The following is a 19,664-nucleotide window of genomic DNA, read 5'->3' as shown; positions in this document are numbered from 1 at the left end:
TGATTGTATCTTTATATCTTTATATAGTTGACATTTCAATTTGCATTAATGTCTCCCATTTTTTTGGGATAGTGTTGTTATGCTGTCACACAAAAAATGCTAGATTTAGCTCTCTGAAAAAGTTGGCCCTTAATTCTGTTAATTAATCTGAAACAATCCGGCTTTCCTTTGCCTTTCTTAAGAACTCTCAGCTATGTTTCTTCATTACAGTGTCTTAAAGGTGTTCATCAGCACAATCCCCTGTGATAGTAATCTATTCTCTATTGAACATTAAGTATCGTTTAAAAGGCTCGTTGGTGACATTCCTGAACTTAACAGAAATTTGTAAATACCCACAATCAAATGCCATGAAGAAATTCTATACTGCTCATGTGAGACATTTGTCAAATATAAATATAGATATTCATAAGTTTAAAAAAAAAAAAAAAAGAAAGTGTTTCTTCATTTATTCTTGCACCAGAAGGAATTTGGACTTTCTATCTGGGTGGACCATAAGTGTCTTTGCATTTCTGGTGATTGTAACATGACTGACAATTGAATAGTCTTTTATTAGATACAGGAAATTGCCTCAAAACATCAAACATCATGCATCTCAGCCCCATTCAGTTCAGTTGATTTATAGCAGAAATGCATTGTACAATTTTACCATTGTATCCTATTATGATTATTATTATGATTATTATTATTATTATTATTATTCCAGAACATGTAATAAGTCACAAATAACAGTTTGTGATGTATAAATGATCAAGTATAATAAACTATATATTTACCCATCTTACTCACGTACAAAACTTTTCTTCTTATATTCGTGTCAGTCTACTTCCTCTCTTGTTGATGTTCACTATGTGTTATTTAAATTGTGGATTTGTAGGTACACTTACATATCCTCACTATTAATACTTTGCTGAAAATTGAGACAAGAGTCTGTGTTTTTGTTTTTTTTAATGTGAAACTTTCAAGTGTAATGCCAACCAAGTAAGTGGTGTTCATAACACTGTAGCTTTATTACTCTGTTGTCCGTGTATTAGATGACTGTTGATGTGAAGCACAAACCCTTGGAGATCAGCCATCACTTGAAAGCCAATGACCGGGACGTCTATGGTTGTGACTACCTTTAATGGCTCTAGTTATAACTACATACACTGTTACACAGACAGGTTGTGTTTTCACTGCTCCAGCATTATCAGGAACGTGTACTCCAAGAGGAGCAAGAGACCACCTCGGGAAGAGACTTTATCCAAATGGAAATATACTTTTCAGGACAAAAAAGGTGAACGAGTGGCATTGTGTCGTGAGCAATAAATGCACTAAATCAGATACCACTGTTATCAAATTGACATTAAAAAATATATATTTGGTTTGGGAGTCCCATTTTCAATTCATGGCGTATTCAACAGCTGGAATGGGTGTACAGTAGACTGAACAGCTGTCAATTGCAACATAGACATATGATATGTCATGTATATTAATCATCATCAACCAAATGTATTAAGAGACACAACTGTCAATTCATGTTACACAATGATGCTATTCTGATGATGCTGCATTGCCATGACGATTTTGAGTGTGTGTGTATGTGTGTGTGTGTGTGTGTCATGTTAAACATAAAAAATGATCCAGCAATTACTACCGCAAACTGTGGATGTAGGATTTGTGAAAAAAAAATGTCCTTGCCTTACTACCAGTCACAGAACAGCAGAGTGTATCTAAACTGACAGAAACTATAACTGAACTGTTTTGTGCTTATTATGTAGTCCTCAATTGATATTTAACATAGTTATGGCCAAGTAGATAACAGTATTCAATATATTTCTGTCCCCTCACACCTAGATTTGAACTATTTTATTCTTTCAGCTAATAATTTATGGCATACCACCCATTTTCTTCCTTGCATGACCAGTATGTATCCCTATTATCTCTGGTCTCTTAATGTATATTAGCCATGCTATTCACTTTGTATTGTCCAAATGTATTTGAGAGCCAGGTGAATCAAAATGCTGCCCCCCACATCCTGTGGTACAATGACTTGGATCATAATAACACAAAAATCCTCCTCAAACCAGACTTGGGATTGTGCAATAGTTATAAATGGAAAGATAACTTGCAAGTGTAGAAAAACTACAATTTCTTTCTAACAATTTTAATGTATTAAATTAATATATGTGACTTGGAGTGAAACAAAAGAATGTGCCTTTAAGGCTGGTTCATAAATTTTTTCATGCACACACACGTCTGGGGAACTGCACTTGCTTCATCTGGCTCTACATGGTTTATGTGCATTTTATTGTAGATATGTGATTTTAACTCTGAACTGTACATTAAATAGTTAATAATTAACTATGTGTAATGTACTCAGTCTTAAATCAAACTGTCATAAGCATTTCAAACCAGGTTACTGCTAACCTAAACAAAATGACACCTAATAGAACTTCTAAAAATGTGAGTTTGATGTACACCGAGTAACAGTCAGGGGTCACTAGTTCTCTTGACCTTGGAAACAGACCAAACTAAATCTCAAACAGAGTCCATTTAGTCTTTCTGGAGCTTTCAATCACATCACACCACACGCTCTTCCTCAGCAAATGGAGTTTGCCCAGTTTTCATCAATGGTGGAAGTATTAACATCATTTACTTAAGTAGAAATACCATAATGTTAAATACAGTTTTTAGTACATGTTCAATGTTTTAGTACATTGAAGAAAGAGAATTATCAGCATATATCAAAAAAGTATAGGTACTGTATGCATGATGTTTTACAGATATATTACACATCTAGATTACTGTTGTGGTTTCAAATATAAGTGCTGCTTTAATATAGTTGGTTATCTAGACTCTGCATTACAATTATGGAACAGGGAAGGTATTGCTCCATATTTGACTCTGAAATCTAGAGGAATAGAAGTAATTAAGTGGTATAAAATTATACTTTAGCAGTGCACAGTGCTTTAATGTTCAATTCACCACCTATTGTTATTTAATTCTACATCAAATACTCTGAGCATTTAAAGCAAGAGTGCAACTTTTGAACGAATTAATGTAATAAACATACCTTTCTTCAATTTAATACATTTTCAGCTATAGTCTTACCTTATCCTTAAAGCGACTCTTACCTTTCTTGCATTTCACACAGCAACAACCCCTCCTACCCCCCCCCCCCCCCCCCCCCCAGTTAAATTATGTCCTTTAAGAACTGTTCATCTATTTAAATCCATGTCCATCATGTGCTCAGAAAAATAGACGTGGATATTCGTGGGTTGAGAAAGATCATCATGAGCAGCTGAAAGCACCAGAACACCTACTGACTGAACCTTATGGTAAGATTATTTTGTCAATAAACAATTTGTTATAAAATACAACAAATGCTGCATAAATCTATACCCAGTATACTGAAATGATTGAGGGGACTACAAATCAGCAAGCTGAGTTATTTTCAAAGAAAAGCAAACGTGTATTTATGTCCACTTTACTGAGTCTTATTGGCTGAAATATACAGAAAAAAATATCAACGACAACATTTGTCCCAAGTTCTACCAACGAAAACAAATGTACTAACAAAGTGCAAAATCCACTCTTCATTCAAAATTAAAATTGTATAAAGTAACTCTACATCAGTTTGTCTGAAATGTCCTCTCATCACAAGTTAATGAAATTCTTAAGAAATACTTTTTTTTGTCATAATTGTATCCATACACACACTTTTTAAAAATCATTTGAAATCCTAAAATGGGCCTGCTAAATGCTGTAGATGAGAGTATTACAGTATAAATCATTCAAAAGGAGTTTCTGAACCAAATTAAGTTGTGCTACATTTAAAATGTTTTAAAAAAAAAGGAAAGAAGCAGACATTCCATCATTAATAAATACATGCATCCATTATCTTGTCTTACATCAGCAAAATGAAAATGAATCCTTTCCCTATTAAGACAGCTACTTCAAACACAACTCGTTATGTAGGCTTTTATGGAATTAGTAGCACTCTAACAATCTGGAGTTAAATAACACTGCAAGCTGTTGACCATGTTAATATGATAAGTAACCAAAATGGAAACAGCCAATGGTGCAAAACAATCATTATATGGAAAATACAGATCATCAGTGGATTAGCTGAACCTTTTTTCTTCATTTCTAATTTAACTATTTAAAAAAGTATCTCATAAAGGCTAAAAGTATAATGATAAAAATGATGTAAAAAAAAAAGAAAAAAAAGAAAAGCAATGTGTCACTAATGGTCCACTAGTTATTAACATATATTATATATATTGGCCCATTTATTGATAACCGGCTATAATCCTGGCTGTCAGTGTTCACATATTTAATAATATTGATAATTAGACGATTTCAAATAAAACTGTCAGTTACAAAGTGCACAAAGAAAAATACAAAACGGGGGGAAAAGAAAAGCCTGAGAACAAGATAATTATAAATTAGCTTCCCATGCTATTATACAATCTTGTGATGATAGGTAGTGGGACAAAGAGCTGTACTGTTTGTATGTGAAACATCAGAAGTACACGTTTGTAGTCTTTTGTGGTCTAAAAAGAAAGAGAAAATAAATAACGGCAACACTGTTATTGCTATAATTTCCTAAGATGTTTTCATGAAGAGAACCATGTCATTTGGTCAAATTAGACAGGAGATCCAGTTCAATTGATGCACTTGAAATTGATCAATTCTGAGTAACAGCAAGTGTAACAAATATGAAATTTCCCTACACACACACAAACAATTTAGCATTCATGGGTATATATGGTTTCCGATAATAAATTAATAATTGATGAATAATACCTTGGATTAATCGGAGCAATTCTGTTAAGTAATCATTAACACAACTGCATAATTCTATCAATAAAACCTCTTAGGAATTTTGTCCAGAAATAATACACCTGTAGAATAAAGCGTTACAAAAATAACATACAATTCTTAAAAAGGGGAGAAACATTGACTTGAGCCTTTATGATTTTCAAATGAATCACTCGCTTGAGTTTCTAAAAATGGTAGATGAATTTAATATAACTTATTTTTTCAATAGCGGCTTTGTAGCATTAGCTGCCCCAGGAATATGTGGTCTCTACGAGAGCCCGACAGACACCAATATACCAGCAGATATTAGCTCATCACAGTTAAATAGTATTAAAGAATGTAACAGCCAATCAGTGACAGGAAATTGAATTAATTGTAATAGTTCATAATTTGTGTTTCTGTTAAAGAATGAATTCCAGCCAATTAATAATTAAAATGATCAGATTTTTTTAAGCTCTCAAAGGAGTATTGGTACTGCCATGATACTTCAGTATCAGTCGGACTCCACCAAGAAAAAGATTCCTGTTAATAACAGCAGACTGCTTTACAAAACACATCTATATAGGAAGAAAAACAATAATGTTTTGTATTGAATTCAGACAAATGAGATTATCTGGGATTAAATGCCTCACTCATTATAGACATTTAAAAAATCTTAAGAATACATCACATGTGAATTGAATTATTTTGGAGCAGAGGGACTTGTTGTTGACAAACATTTCCTCAGGTATAAAATGTATTCAATGCAACACATAGTGCAGCCTCCCAAACTAGTGCTAACTGGGAGCCTTGTATGGACCAAATTAAACAGCCTTGCAATTTTGAAAAACTAAAACCTTTCAGAGCCACCAGGACTTTGTTCCACACAGAGGCACAACAGAATGAAATGCAGGAGTTGTCAAACTGGTGAGGGATTTGCCATGTTGGGACTGGTCCTAATGACCCAACAGAGTGAAGGGTGATTGATTCTGGCGGCTGAGGTTCAGCAAGAGGCAATTTGACATTTAGGGTGGGCAGAAATCAGCAAAGTAAGGGTGCTGCAAGGCCTCTTCTGCAGAGATCCTCTGGACAGGATTACATTTCAACAGGTTCTAGAGGGGATTAAAGGAAACTTTTTTAGTATGAGGACAGCAATCTAATGTTTGTCTGTTAGCAGTAACTAACTGTAGTTGTACAGTTATAAAATAATGAAAATTAATGTTTTATACGTGGGAATATTGATATTTGAATACATTCAATCAATACTGTTTGGGGGCATGGATATCAAGAAAACCAAAGTCAACGTACCTGGAGTAGATCCCGTCCTGTGCTACTAAGTTTAGGGACCACATTCACCAGTGAGGTGGTGGCTGGATACATGGGATATGGCTGCAGAAAGTGAAAGAATTTTTATTTTAAAAAACAGTAAAACACTGTATACTCAAAGCACTGAGGATTATACACAATGACATGAATGATTTACCTTGTAATCTGGGAGTTTGGTCATTGTCTGCCACTGTTCTTCAGTTGGTGTACCCAACAATGTACCAGGCGGTTAAAGTAGAACTTTTTGTATCTGAGTGGTGTATTCAAACTTTTCAGCTTACAGCTTTAATTCATCATTGCTCAAATAGTAGATCAATAGTTGTACTTGAATAAACCACTATGATGTACAAATATGTTAAAAAAAGATATCTGAAGATTCTTTTCAACTGGTCGTCCACATCATTCCCGGGGAATAAAGGCCTTCCAGCATTAGCAAGCTCTGAATGGGACAATCAAAATAAAGCATGATAAAAATATCTGCATATATGCACTTTACAGACTATCTTGCATCTCTGTTTGTCAATAATGAAAAACAAACCTGCAAATATGCATCCAGCAGACCACATGTCAATAGAGGTAGAATAAAGTTTAGCACCAAATAGCACATCTGGAGGCCGGTACCACAATGTCACCACCTACACACAGATCACAGAGGACAGCATTAAGAGATTACAACTCTTCAGACCTTTAGTGTAATCTCTGTTCTCACAAAGAGGTACATGGATTTTGGCACCATAACTGCTAATACTAAAAAGTGGATTAACATCAGCCATCTGGTTTCCATTTCAACTTCTAGAGATTTTAACAAAATGCTGCTTTGTCAGGTGTCAAGTGTTTTAAAGACATTTTTCCAGGTAACATGAAAATGTGTCCGGTGAAGTGCAAAAACAGTAAAAAAAAAAAAAAAAACCCTCTCCATTTCCCAGAGAGAACGTGTGGGCTGATTGAAAGCAGCTGAGGTGCTTGTGTTTTGCATAGAAAAGTTAGAAAGTTCATTTCAGATGTACATTCTGACCACATGCTATCACGGCACACTTTTCATAAGTCCATTTAACATGGAAAATGAAGTTATATTTGTGGCTCATCCAACTGGAAAAGCAGAAATGTGCTTTCAGCTACCCAGTAATTTGAAAATGTCACATGGTGTGTGCACAAAGATTGTACAGTACATGTTAATAAATACTGAATGTCCAAAAAGGGACACACACAGACAACATAGATTGAGTCTGTTATGCTGTTCTGCTCAAGCACATCTTTAAGCACAGTGCTTCACAGTTGCAAGCCACCTTTTTTTTTTTTTTTAATTGATTCCGGTAAATAATGTTAGAGTAGAAAAGTGCAAGAACATCTGAATATGTATTTTTATTAAATAAAAATCAAATTAAAATTCCATTTGTGCCTGAACATTTATTATTAAAAGTAATCATAAAAAAAAGTTGATGAACAAAATGTTGTGAACTACACAGTGAATAAACTACAGTGAATGAAATACGTTTTTATGTTTCTACGGTTTTGACTGAATTTGCCAAACAATGATAAATTATGCAAAATGACAAATTGGACAAAGTGTAATACTGCCACCATAAACCCTTAAGATATAAAATTCTTACAGCATGCACTACATTTTAATACACTGTAAAACAATAAAGTGAAAAGAAACTCAATATTTATTTCTTCTTTCTGAAACAGTGCTCTCGGGGTAATACATCCCCTGAAATAAAATGGCCTTAGTTCAAATTCTCGATGCTTCAAACTCTGTCTCCCTCTAGGTTTTCTGTTTATTACATTTTCAGATCAGTACTGTCACCCTGGGTCAAGTGCTCCCCCATGAGATTGGCTTGCCAGGCCCTTAGGTCAACCAACCAAAACCACTAAACCTTTCTGAGACTTGCCTGTCACTTCTCTCATAGTATCAGCAACAAAAAAACAGCATTTCCACTACATGCTGGTGTGTGCTCCACTTGCTCTCATCATCCACTGAATGGCTTAACTTCAGATCCTCAGAGAAACACTGACTGTTCAAATAATAAGACCCCAAATAAGGCAAGAGCATTTTAACAACCTAAACACATTTGGAATTGTAGGGGACGCTACATATTTACCAATGTTAGTGTAGTTTCATGGTTCAGATGTTCCTATGCTATATTCATATTATAATCACTCACTGTCCATTAGTACCAGACTTTCAAACTCTGAGAGGCAGTCAGAATGTTCACAAACTAATCACTGACTTGGTTTCTCTTTAGATACTGAATGTGAGCTTAAAACAGTCAATTATTAGCACCTTCCATGTTAATTGTACAACAACCTACCTCTGCTGAGTAACACCTCACAGGGATGCCAAAGGCTCGAGCCAACCCAAAGTCAGCCAGCTTCAATTCCCCATTCTATAGACAGAGACATCATTTATTAAATTGAACGTGATTTTAATTATAAGGATACATTTCAACATTCACAGTACATTACAATCAACTAAAGTGTTACTACATTAAGAGTTTCATAGTTTTAGTCGCCTTCCTCTTAGTTTCAACATCATAGTAAACTGACTGGGCCAAATGATTTACTCACACAGTTATGAATATTTACCAGCCTTCATGTCAAAGTCCAAATTCACCTAAACACTCACTCTGTTGATGAGAAGATTCTGCGGCTTCAGATCTCTGTGAAGAACGTTACGACTGTGACAGAAAGCAAGGCCTTTCAACAGCTGGTACATGAATGACTGCAAACACAAGCACACACACAAATCAATATTTAAGCTGTTAATTCACATTTTCATAAGATGTTACAGACATACTGATACAAACTTTAATTATCCTTATTTAAAAAGGTGCAATATATGAAATTCAGCCCCACTAGATGTCAGCAAACAACTATTTGCTATGTAAAGATGAAGTGAAGTAATGATGAAAGAACCAGAGAGTGAAGTCAGACTTCCTCCGTGTGTGTTGCAATCTGAGCGTCTCTGTTCTTTGTTTTGAAAGCCGGTCCAGCCGCATGTGCATGAGTCTCCGTGTTGTCTGCATCCATTGCCAGGATGGTGTCACAAACTTTCTCAAATTATAACTGAACAGGTCACTAAATATATTTCTGAAACATTTGAGGCAAGGAAAAGGCAATGCAGTAACTTGAATCTTGATCTATATTTGATCAGCAATGCCTAGTTTGACAGTTTGATCTGAGTTTCATGTGCTGTCTGGTAAGATAACTAACTTTTTCACCCAAAAATGGGGGTTAACAATATAGTAAAAACAACATGCACATTTATTTTGGTCTGAGATGCCAGTGCTAGTGTAATATTTTGTGATGAGCTAGATGTCACGTATTGCATCTTTTATCTGTCCTTGGTCAAACTCGCATTATAGAAGAATATTTATGTCTCACCTTCACAGTTTCAGGATCTAAATCCCCATTGCAGCTGTCAAAATACTTCTTCAAATCCTGAAGTTAAAAAGAGGCATACATTAACAACATACTAGGGCTGCAACTAATGATTACTTTCATCATTGTTCAATCTATGCATTATTTGTTTGGTCTTTCAAATGTCAGAAAATTGAGAAAAATGTTAATCACTGTTTTCCAAAACCAAAAATGAAAGCTACAATGTCTTATTTTGTCACGATGGACATAGAAGACTTGCAACACCAAAAAGTATTCACATGTAGGAAGCTGGAATAAGACCATTTTTAGGATTTTTTTTAACCAAAATATCTGGCAATTAATTTTCTGTCAGTTGACACATTATTGCTGTTCTTCAACATACTGTAAGTCATAAATAACTTTATCTCACCTGATCACAATATTCAAAAACCAAGGTTAACTTCTTGTCACTGTGCAAAACATCGTGTAGTCTGTAAAGGAAAGAGCAATTTTAAGAGTTTGTTGATGTCAGAGTCAGATTATAGCAATTTATTAAAGTGACATGATGAACAGTGAAACTACCTGTTACATTTCACACTGATTTAAACACTGACCTGACAATGTTTTTATGCTTGAGCTCCTTCAGAAGACAGATTTCTCTCAGAGCAGAACTTGGCACTCCCTGAAAGAAGCAGTGATGAACACTGAGCTGCTTTCAGCTGCACGCAAACACACACATTATTTCACTCTCAACACATACCTCATCGTCGTCGTCCAACCTGACCCTTTTCAACGCCACAATTTCGTGGGTTTCTCTGTTTTTCGCCTTGAACACTGTCCCGTACGTACCTGCGAAATAAACAGCGTTAAGTTAAATCACAGTTAGCTTGACTGATGAATGGCATAGCAAGTCCTATCATTAGCTAACGTTAGCTGCCCGGCTAATATCGTCAAAGCTGTTAGGCTGCAACTTTCAGATGGATCTTGTCACTGACACATTAAAGTGCTGGAAAATGCTGCACACAATGCACTATGCAGGGTTAACTGGTGAATTAATTGACACAGGTACAAGGTTTACAATCAAGCTAACGTTAGCTAACTTAGCCCTACAACTACATGAATGCTAGGTTTGCAAAACAGGCTAGCTCATATTAACTTTACAAAAAAACATATGAAACATACCCTCCCCGATTTTTTCAAGCTTTTCATATTTCTGCATGGTTGACCAGTGAAGCCAGTTTTGACTTCGCTAACAAAATAATGACCGACCAAAGCCCCAAATTGGGGTTAATGTTATGATAGCTAGCGTTAGCTTAGCGCTATCTGCACTTGCTGCTCCTGGTCGGTCTGCAGCCAAGCTGGTGTTGTTGCTCACCTAGAGGCTGAAACATGAACTGCAACCAAGCAGCTGAAAAATGAAAACTCATTGCAAAAAGTTGAACTTAAATGCTTAATGTTTTATCTGTATTGAATGATTTGCTTGCCCTTTCAATTGACAGATTTGAATGTGAAATTTAAAAATGACAGCTAAAAGGTCTATCTTATCGTAGATTAACTCTCTCAGGGCATTATGTCAAATTCTCATTAGGAGCTGAGCCCCCCTAATGGTCTGATCTTAGAATTGCCCCTGAGTAACTCTGACAACTGTAAGCACTGCACTGCAAAGCATGCATGGTTTGGAGGTGGTCTTATGGCAATTAGCTAATATACTTTAACACATATAATTTCCCCTTAATGCGAAATGAACTCTCTTTCAAAAATATGCTGGGGTCTCTCTCTGGGCACCACACTGGACATAGCTGTTACCAATTATCCACAATGTGAATATGAGAGGAAAATAAATGAGTGCAATAAAATGCTTTAGGTAGTCTAATGAAATGTATAAATTAACCAAAAAGGTTGGCTCAGTTTTTTATGCTGATAATAGGCCTACTATTATGTCAAATCTGTGGGATAAAATAAAGAGAACAAGGGCTACTTTTGCCCTGTTTGGATTAAGCAGGCAGAGTCAAGTCAAGTCAAATTTATATAGCACATTTCAGACCGACAACACAACAACAGGACAAAAGTTATTCAAATAGCACAGACAAAAAGGCACATGCATAAAATAGCGTATATATGATGGGTGGTATTGAAATCAACACCTTTCAACTTTCAACTTGCTGACTTCACTTCATAATGTGGTATGGTTTAAATTGGCCCAGTTACTGGATTTCTATGGTAGAAAGAAAAGTTATCATTAAAGACTGATTAATTTGTGAACTTCTAAAACTAAATAATTTAGGCTAGTTTATACCAAAGATGACTAATAGGCCTATGCCTTATTAACTGAAAGCTTAAAAAAACTCCCAATCAATGTCTTCCTCATCACTTACCTCCATCAGACCCAAGGCTGGATCAGTACTCCCAGGGACCCCTGAGCAGTGGAGCTCATGCCCCTTCGCCCCATAATTAATTTAATTAATGAATTAATGTTCCAACCTCCTCCTCTTAGTTTTTCTCCACTACTTATTCATTTTTCTCCCACACCCCTATCACAGTGCAATGTAGCCTGCTAACCAATCATCACTTGTCCACTCGTCAAATTGACACATTAAACAGTCAATCGTGAGACTTTATTTTCTTGGAAAAAACATTTATTTTACTCTGATTGGATAATGCAGCTGTTTGGTGGAAACATATTTCAATATTTCGTCTGGGACATACTAGGTTTCCAACAGTGACAATATATATAATATCAACATCAAGAGAATGGATCTTGTGAAAAAAGTGGCGTTAAAATGTGACAGGGTGGTTAACAACACATTTTTTGTGGTATGCCAAAGTCAGAATACATATTTATTGTTACTTTACACTGACTTTAAACTCAGTTTGACAAGAACTAAAGGATTAATAAACAGGTCAATTGGTTGAAATTTGTATTTGTCTGAACTGGCAAAATCTCTAGGCAGCCCTTCAGTGGAGCTTTTGGTTGAGGAATTGAGGAATATAAAATTGCATTATGATTAACAAAATGACTTTTCACTGACATTAAGACCACATTCAAATAATATAAAATTGAATATCTACAGAACTTCAACACACAAGCCTCTTTTATGAACAACATAAGGCATATACATGCTCCTCATAATACAGGTACGAGGTACCCTATTATATTTTTTAAATAGTATGTAGATCCTGTGCATTATAATTCATAAAAGGAAAAATTCTGTACACTCTGGCTAAAACCCAACTTTATTTTATTTCTATCATATTATAATTTATTATTGTTATACAGAATAAATTATTTTATGAAATTCCCATTATCATTAACGACTATACAGTAGTGTAGTATGTTCACAGGCTGATCCAGTTGGTCCACTTATACATTTACTTGCAATTGAAAGTTTGTCATAAAATTCAAGACAGTCAGCAGGTAAATTTACAGTAGCTGTTTTATATAACTCATCTGTCTGCACAAACCTTTTCTATACATTTAAAAATAGACTCTATTACTCATCATAGATCTACAGAAAAGTTGTTGCAGGGTTCATTTCTTCCCCTCAGCTCTTTGTCTGCGAATCAGATCAGAATAAAGTCCTCCTTTGCTCAGCAGTTCAAGGTGAGTCCCAGCCTTAAAAGAAAAGAGGAAGCTGTTAGATTTAATTAAAACTTACATTACAAAGTCCGTAAATTGATGGAGGGATCTAATATATCTGTATGAATTACTGAACATTGAATGAGGTCAGTTCTCTTCTTTGAACTTACAAGGTAGTCTAATACATTCGCCAAGACATTTAAGAGGAAATAATTGAGAGAAAATAAGCAGTCTCCATTTCTCTGAATATTCTGCTGCCTCACCTCCACAATGCGGCCATTGCTCATAACACAGATGAGGTCAGCGTTTTGAATGGTGCTCAGTCGGTGGGCGATGATGAGCACAGTGCGACCCCTAGTGGCCTTGTCCAGAGCTTCCTGCACCACACGCTCCGATTCTGCATCCAGGGCGCTGGTGGCTTCATCCAGCACAAGGATGCTGGGGTTCTTGATCAAAGCGCGAGCAATGGCAATGCGTTGTTTCTGGCCACCTGATAACGTCACACCCCGCTCACCTAGGTTTAGAATATATAGAGCTTAGTATTTAAAAGCCACAACATTACAAAAAAAAAAAAAAGTAGTTAAAGCTGTGATGACAGTACGTACCAACCACAGTGTTATAACCTTCTGGGAAATCTGTAATGAAGCGGTGAGCGTTGGCTTGCTTGGCTGCATTAATGACCTCAGCGTCAGTGGCTTCAGGCTTCCCAAAGCGGATATTTTCAATGATAGATGATCCGAACAAAACCGGCTCCTGCAAAAATTTGTGGCAGATACAGTGAACGGCTACAAATGAGAATAATGAACAGTTTTTATTAAACTGACAATATTATTAATATTCCTATTTATAAATTGTGATGCATTAATGAGGAGCAATCTTCACCTGATTGATAAATCCGATAACTTGCCCCCTGAGCCAGGACAGGTCAAGCGTTCGAATATCAAGTCCATCCAACATGATGACACCACTGGTCGGGTCGTAGAAACGCTCCAGCAAGGATGCTACTGTGGACTTTCCTGCAAATTAAATAATTATTAATATAATAATTTCTTGGCCAAACTATTTTACGGCCACATGATTACAATCACAGAAATTAATGAAAAAAAATACCTCCTCCAGATTCTCCAACGATGGCGACAGTTTTGCCAGGTGGCAGTGTTAAGTTTAACTTCTTCAAGATCTGATGCTCAATTCTTGTCGGATAGCTATAAATATACAAAAGAGAAATCACTACTTCGGTATCATGTTTACTTAATGTCTAGTTTAGTGATATTGTTTTGAATTAGGATAAGAGTCCAACCTGAATGAAATGTTCATAAAATCAACCCTTCCCATCAGAGAATGGTTAGGGATGCGTCCTCCTCCAGACAGTGTTATAGTAGGCTGCAAAGCCAGGTATTCAAACACCCGGGCCCCAGAGCTCATTCCTCTCACCATCTGTAGAGAATATTTTGGACACATTGAGAATGAACTGAAATGCCAACTCAATTTCTACACACAAAATATTTCTTATATAATATTCACACACCTGTCCAAAGAGGATAGAGATACTGGCCAAAGACCTGAGGATAAAGAAGATATATTTGTTATACCCTAACATCAATACAATCTATTATTTAACTTTATATGGAATTGCAGACTAAAGATTATTAATTGATGGGAGAAGCTGTGTCTTTTACCTCTGCACTGTCTGGGAAGCAACTAAGAAAGACATCAGGTCTCCAGGGGACATTTCACTGCTAGAAATTAAAGTCCCTCCAGCGAAAATAGTTCCCAGAACAATGCCTGTGTACATAATACACAACAGAAACACATTACCATACTGAACATCCTGATGTAACCATTTCCTCAACATTAGTTGCCCTAGTGAAATATACTCACAGTTCAGGGCAATGTTTGACATTCCTTGGAAAATTGCTATACCAGCACCAAGATTTTCATTCACTTCACAAGATTTTTCAACTTCATATGCATATAACCTGGGAAGAAACATTTTTGCAAATTAAAACGTATTATCTAACATATCTGATATGGCAGTACAGTGTCTATCAAAGGATAATGGCTGAGTATATCAAAATACATTCCCACTTACTGTAGCTCCCGCTCCTCCATGGCAAAAGCCTTCACTGTTCGCACATTTCCAAGTGCCTCGTCTGCCACTCCTGTTGCTTTTGCCACCTTCCATTAAACACAAAGTTAACTTAACAGCAAATTAATCTTATTCTGTAGATAGCAATGCTAGTGTGTCTCAGATTGTATTATGCTGCCATTGCAGATACTGAAAATTAATATGGTAGCACTGCGGACATCTGTTCTCAAAACTGCCAGTAATGACAACTTTGCTCATTTTTGGTCCGACTTATCTTACAAAACTGGCCCCTGTTTCTGTGTCAGCCCAAGAAGTTGTGTAAAATCAGATACAGGACCAACAAGAAGTTGTGAGGAAACAGTTAACAATAGTGAGAACAGATCTATACTGTGCTTACTGAGTACAAAGTCCAGTACATCTGTCACAAAGGTCTGTTCTTCGGCTCACACAACTATGAACTTTTTTAAATTGTGGTTGTTCAGATACTGCTGCCCTTGTCATGAGTTTATAGTTGGAATTCATATTGCAATCAGTCCTCTCAAAGAGTCAGATCTAAATGCTACTACTATATTTAGTCTCACCTGTTCTTGAGCCAAACGGGATAGTTTGCGAAGGAATGAGCCAAGGAAAGCTCCAGCTCCCACCAGACAAGGAATGACAATTACTGTCAGACCTGTGAGTTTCGGGGAGATGACATATAGAGACACAAAACATCCAACTGTCTGTGTAATACTCCGTAGTCCCTGCAAATATGAAAAAAGAGCAACAAATAGGAATTAGCAGGACAAAACCAGCATATATTCCTCCATAACACACATATTATTGATTACTTTATGAAAAAATCAGCACTTGGACACCATGCGCTAACTGCTAAAACATGCATGTGGTTATACCTGAGAGATGACCAATTTAAAGGATGACTTGAACTCCTGAGTGTCAGCAGTCAGACGGTTCACCAGCTGCCCAGTTTTATTAGCATCAAAGAAAGCCACATCTTGTCTGAGACAAATAAAAAACAGTGAAGCATTAGCTTAAACATGACATATTTGTCCTACATAGTGCACATTTTGCTCCAAGTCAATACTGAGTACCTCAGTAAGGATGCAAAAAGGGTCTTCCTCATGTCAGCCGCCACTCTCTCTCCAACCCTCGACAGCAGGATGATGTAGCCAGTTGTCAGCAGGCCCTGCACGAAGGAGGTGATTAATGGCCGGGGTAATTGACCATGTTCCAGGAAACAGCTGTGACATTTATATGTTTGCATGCACATTTTGTCAGAATGGCAGTGAGTGGAGCAGAGCATACAGAGGGCTACTGAGCATCATAGCTCTAAGAATAAAGATTTCTTTAGAAATGAAGAGATCTGCAAGCAGCTACTTAATAAGTAGAATTAATGCAAGGAAAATTCAACAATACAATGTAATAAAGTGAAAATATTAGACTGCAGGAAGACAGTGCCAAAAATGTGTAATAATACATCATCACATCTACTTATAAGACACAGACTTATGCTTATGATCCTTGTGAAAAGCAACAGCATGAAAACTTGTGCTACTGTGTGTGATATTTTTGGACTTACTTGGATGCCGTACAGTCCAAGTAATTTCAGGGCAGGAGCCCTCATCTCATAGGCATAATTCCCAGTATTTTCCCTCAGGAAGCGTGCAACAACATTCACCAGATCCCCTAGCATCAAGGGGATCTGAATATTCAAGATAGCTGCACCAAAAGCAAGCTGAAAAGAAAATGATCAATTTAGTCAGAGTATTAAACACGTCACATTGCATTTTGTTTCAGAAACATTATGACATTATGCTTAAGTGAATTGATTCAGGCTTACCACCACAGCACCAATGAGAGCAAACAGCTGAGGCTTGACAAATTCCCAAAGGATATGCCATTTGAATTCAGGCACAGGAGTTTTGGCTTCTGTTTCGATCGGGGTATTGTTATTCACATCTGCCTCGCAGTGAGCTACATGGCAAAACAGACGTCCAGAGACAGTGAGTAGTGCAGGTCCTAAGATAAACTTCAGAGCCACTCCGGGGTGTTTAGATGTTCGGGTGGTAGACTGGCGGATGACTCTCTGAGTAAGGCTCCAAATGCGACTGACAGCATTCCCAGGTTGTTGTGAGGAGCATTGTGCATTTGCTCCTGGAGATGTATACAGCCTGGATATGAAAAAGAATATTAATACAGGACATGTAATAGTCTATCATTAAAGTGATAATGTAACAAAAGCAATGCCTCTAAGAACTCTCCAGATATTATGGCGAGACAGGTTTTCGGCTTACACATTTCAGACTGATCTGAATTAGGGCTGCAACTTGCTATTATTGGCATTATTAATCTGTCAATTACTTTATCCGTGAATCATTATTAATGAATTGTTTCTCTGTCTTACACTGGAGTCATACAAGGAAGAGATTCCTTCAAGGACAGTACAAACAGGAGCAATGATGACAGCAACCAGTAAGCATTGTATTATCATCAAAAACACTAACTTTACTTGAAGATCTTAAAAGGCTGCATTCATGTGTCTGCAATCCTATCTGTAATTGCTTTTCTGTGAAAATAATTAAACTGCTGCAAAACAGCTGCATAAGTGTTATTCTTGTACACAGGTCTCCCTTGAAAAAGAGATCCCGATTTCAATGAGGCTACCTGTTTAAATAAAGGATTAAATCAAATTTAAAAAATGGAAAAGCATCAAATCCTCTCATTTGGAGCAGCAAACAAATGTTTGCCATTTCTGTTTGAAGACAATTGATCGATTAATAACATTCACTAAATAAAACATTTCAGATGTTTTGTTTTTATTGTGAAGCCTTTATGTGTTGCCTGATGTTGGATCTGTTTTACCCACAGAAACATTATTTCATTTGAAATGTATTTTTACAATTTAAACAATTACATCTGCAGTCTCAACTCTATTTTTAGTTATTATGCTCATCTTTTATATTTGAGTTGGCCATTGTATGCACAGGCGGGTGACAAATTAAAGGAAAAAGCAGCAAAAGGTGTCTTAGTAAGGTGTTGGTCCACCATGTGCTGTCACAACAGCTTCATTGTGCCTTGGCACTGATTCTACAAGTCTCTGAACTCTACAGGAGGGATGAACACCATTCTTCCAAAAGATATTCCCTCATTTGGTGTTTTGGTGGTGGAGAGTGCTGTCTAACAGGTCAGACTGCAATATCCCATAGATGTTCAACTGGATTGAGATCTGGTGACTGTGAAGATCATGATTCAAGATCATATGATTCACATCATTTTCATACGTGTCAAACCATTTAGTGACCCCTCTTGCTTTATAGATGGGAGCACTGTCACCCTGGAATAGAAATGTTTCATCATAGGAAAAAAGTGATCACACAGAACAACTGTGTATTGGTTTGCAGTGACCCTTCCTCTCATGTAAAGGGACAACTGTAATACCATGCAGACAAAAAGCCCCCCAACAGCATAACAGAGCCACCAAACCCCTTCACTGTAGGGGTCAAGCATTCAGACCTGTACTGTTCACTTGGTGTAGGCCATACATGCACTCATCTATTTGTCAAGAATATAGTGAAGGACGACTCATCTGACCATATCACTTTTTTTTCTTGCCATCTTTATACAAAATCATAATCAACTGGGCCTGCTCAGCACTTTTAAACACAGCACAGAGCATGATTAATGCTTGATTGTACAATACAGTGCATCTGTGTGGAAGCAGCTGCATTTGTAATGTTTCTCCACTTAATTTTTCACCCATCTGTAGTTTAGCCTTAAAGTGTAGTTGTTCTTGTTCCTTTTCCTGCCTCGCCGTTTTTGTATTTTGATTTATGTCAAGTGGATGCCGCAAAATTGTAACTTTCCGTAGGGATTAATACAGTATTATCTATAGCAATTACAACTGAATTAAGGAATGAAATTTGTGTTTTCATTTTCTGACGCTCCACTGATCAATTAATCGGCTAAATGTTTCACCTCTGATCGGGATTACACAACTCGAACAAACAATTACATCCCACGGTATCTGTGAACACTAAAGGAAACCAGCTTTGTCAAGATGTCCTGTCTAGATTATTAAAGTAGAGACCGAAGTTTGTCAGCGTTAATCAACACATCAACGGGTTTTAATGGACACAGGTTGGCTGTCATTAGCTAAACTAGTTGCCGGGTGACTTTTACCCTACCGTGAAAGTTTCCAGATATCTGCTGTTTTATTGCATCGCGAATAAAACGACAGGGACCGCACGGGTGCAGTAATGTTGGCCCTGCACCAAATTAATTGAAACATGTTTTATACTCGTTTCATGAATGAATGGTTAGCTCTAAATAATCGTTTAAGCTCTGAGATAATCCAGAGGTAACCTACAGGCCGCCATATTGACGCTAACCCAGAGTGCATTTCTGCAGCAACATAGAGTTTCATTATTTTTTTTACAAGCTGTTTCAGGTCACGGCGTGATACTTTATTAGTATAATATAGCCGGCCATAAAGTGAATACTTTTTGTGATTTATGTGGCATTTTGAAGCAA

General features: G+C 36.7%; 2 protein-coding genes across 2 annotated transcripts; both read right to left on the bottom strand.

Annotated features, from left to right (window-relative positions):
- Window positions 1–3,479: 3,479 nt before the first annotated feature.
- cdk5 (cyclin-dependent kinase 5) lies at window positions 3,480–10,817 on the bottom strand. The gene is made up of 12 exons (XM_053329470.1): window positions 10,651–10,817; window positions 10,229–10,317; window positions 10,083–10,150; window positions 9,899–9,959; window positions 9,493–9,549; window positions 8,735–8,830; window positions 8,421–8,495; window positions 6,647–6,743; window positions 6,478–6,547; window positions 6,266–6,326; window positions 6,091–6,171; window positions 3,480–5,894 (listed from the first exon to the last, which is right to left on the bottom strand). Exons 1-12 carry the CDS (start codon window positions 10,685–10,687, stop codon window positions 5,808–5,810), a joined length of 879 nt encoding a protein of 292 aa, XP_053185445.1. The 5' UTR covers window positions 10,688–10,817; the 3' UTR covers window positions 3,480–5,807.
- A 1,858-nt stretch (window positions 10,818–12,675) lies between these two features.
- On the bottom strand, window positions 12,676–19,517 carry abcb8 (ATP-binding cassette, sub-family B (MDR/TAP), member 8). The gene is made up of 16 exons (XM_053329422.1): window positions 19,319–19,517; window positions 16,975–17,305; window positions 16,714–16,869; window positions 16,226–16,320; window positions 16,028–16,133; window positions 15,716–15,877; window positions 15,138–15,223; window positions 14,927–15,024; window positions 14,725–14,830; window positions 14,574–14,607; window positions 14,346–14,482; window positions 14,156–14,250; window positions 13,928–14,061; window positions 13,651–13,798; window positions 13,309–13,559; window positions 12,676–13,081 (listed from the first exon to the last, which is right to left on the bottom strand). The coding sequence occupies exons 1-16, from the start codon at window positions 19,420–19,422 to the stop codon at window positions 12,998–13,000; spliced, it is 2,127 nt and encodes a 708-aa protein (XP_053185397.1). The 5' UTR covers window positions 19,423–19,517; the 3' UTR covers window positions 12,676–12,997.
- Window positions 19,518–19,664: the final 147 nt, after the last annotated feature.

The sequence above is a fragment of the Scomber japonicus genome, chromosome 12, assembly GCF_027409825.1.
Source record: "Scomber japonicus isolate fScoJap1 chromosome 12, fScoJap1.pri, whole genome shotgun sequence".
NCBI classification, from domain to species: Eukaryota; Metazoa; Chordata; class Actinopteri; order Scombriformes; family Scombridae; genus Scomber; species Scomber japonicus.
Note: the sequence above shows the minus strand (reverse complement) of the source record. Positions and strands in the feature narration are given on the sequence as shown.

Coding starts and splice junctions, on each gene's coding strand:
- cdk5 (XM_053329470.1), bottom strand. CDS start 10,687: ATGCAGAAATATGAAAAGCTTGAAAAAATCGGGGAGG. Junction 9,550..9,898: donor TTTTTGAATATTGTGATCAG/GTGAGATAAAGT, acceptor TTTTAACTTCAG/GATTTGAAGAAGTATTTTGA. Junction 6,327..6,477: donor CAGTTGAAAAGAATCTTCAG/ATATCTTTTTTT, acceptor ACCGCCTGGTAC/ATTGTTGGGTACACCAACTG.
- abcb8 (XM_053329422.1), bottom strand. CDS start 19,422: ATGTTTCAATTAATTTGGTGCAGGGCCAACATTACTGCACCCGTGCGG. Junction 15,878..16,027: donor TTAAATTGGTCATCTCTCAG/GTATAACCACAT, acceptor TCATATTTGCAG/GGACTACGGAGTATTACACA. Junction 13,799..13,927: donor TTATCGGATTTATCAATCAG/GTGAAGATTGCT, acceptor AAATTTTTGCAG/GAGCCGGTTTTGTTCGGATC.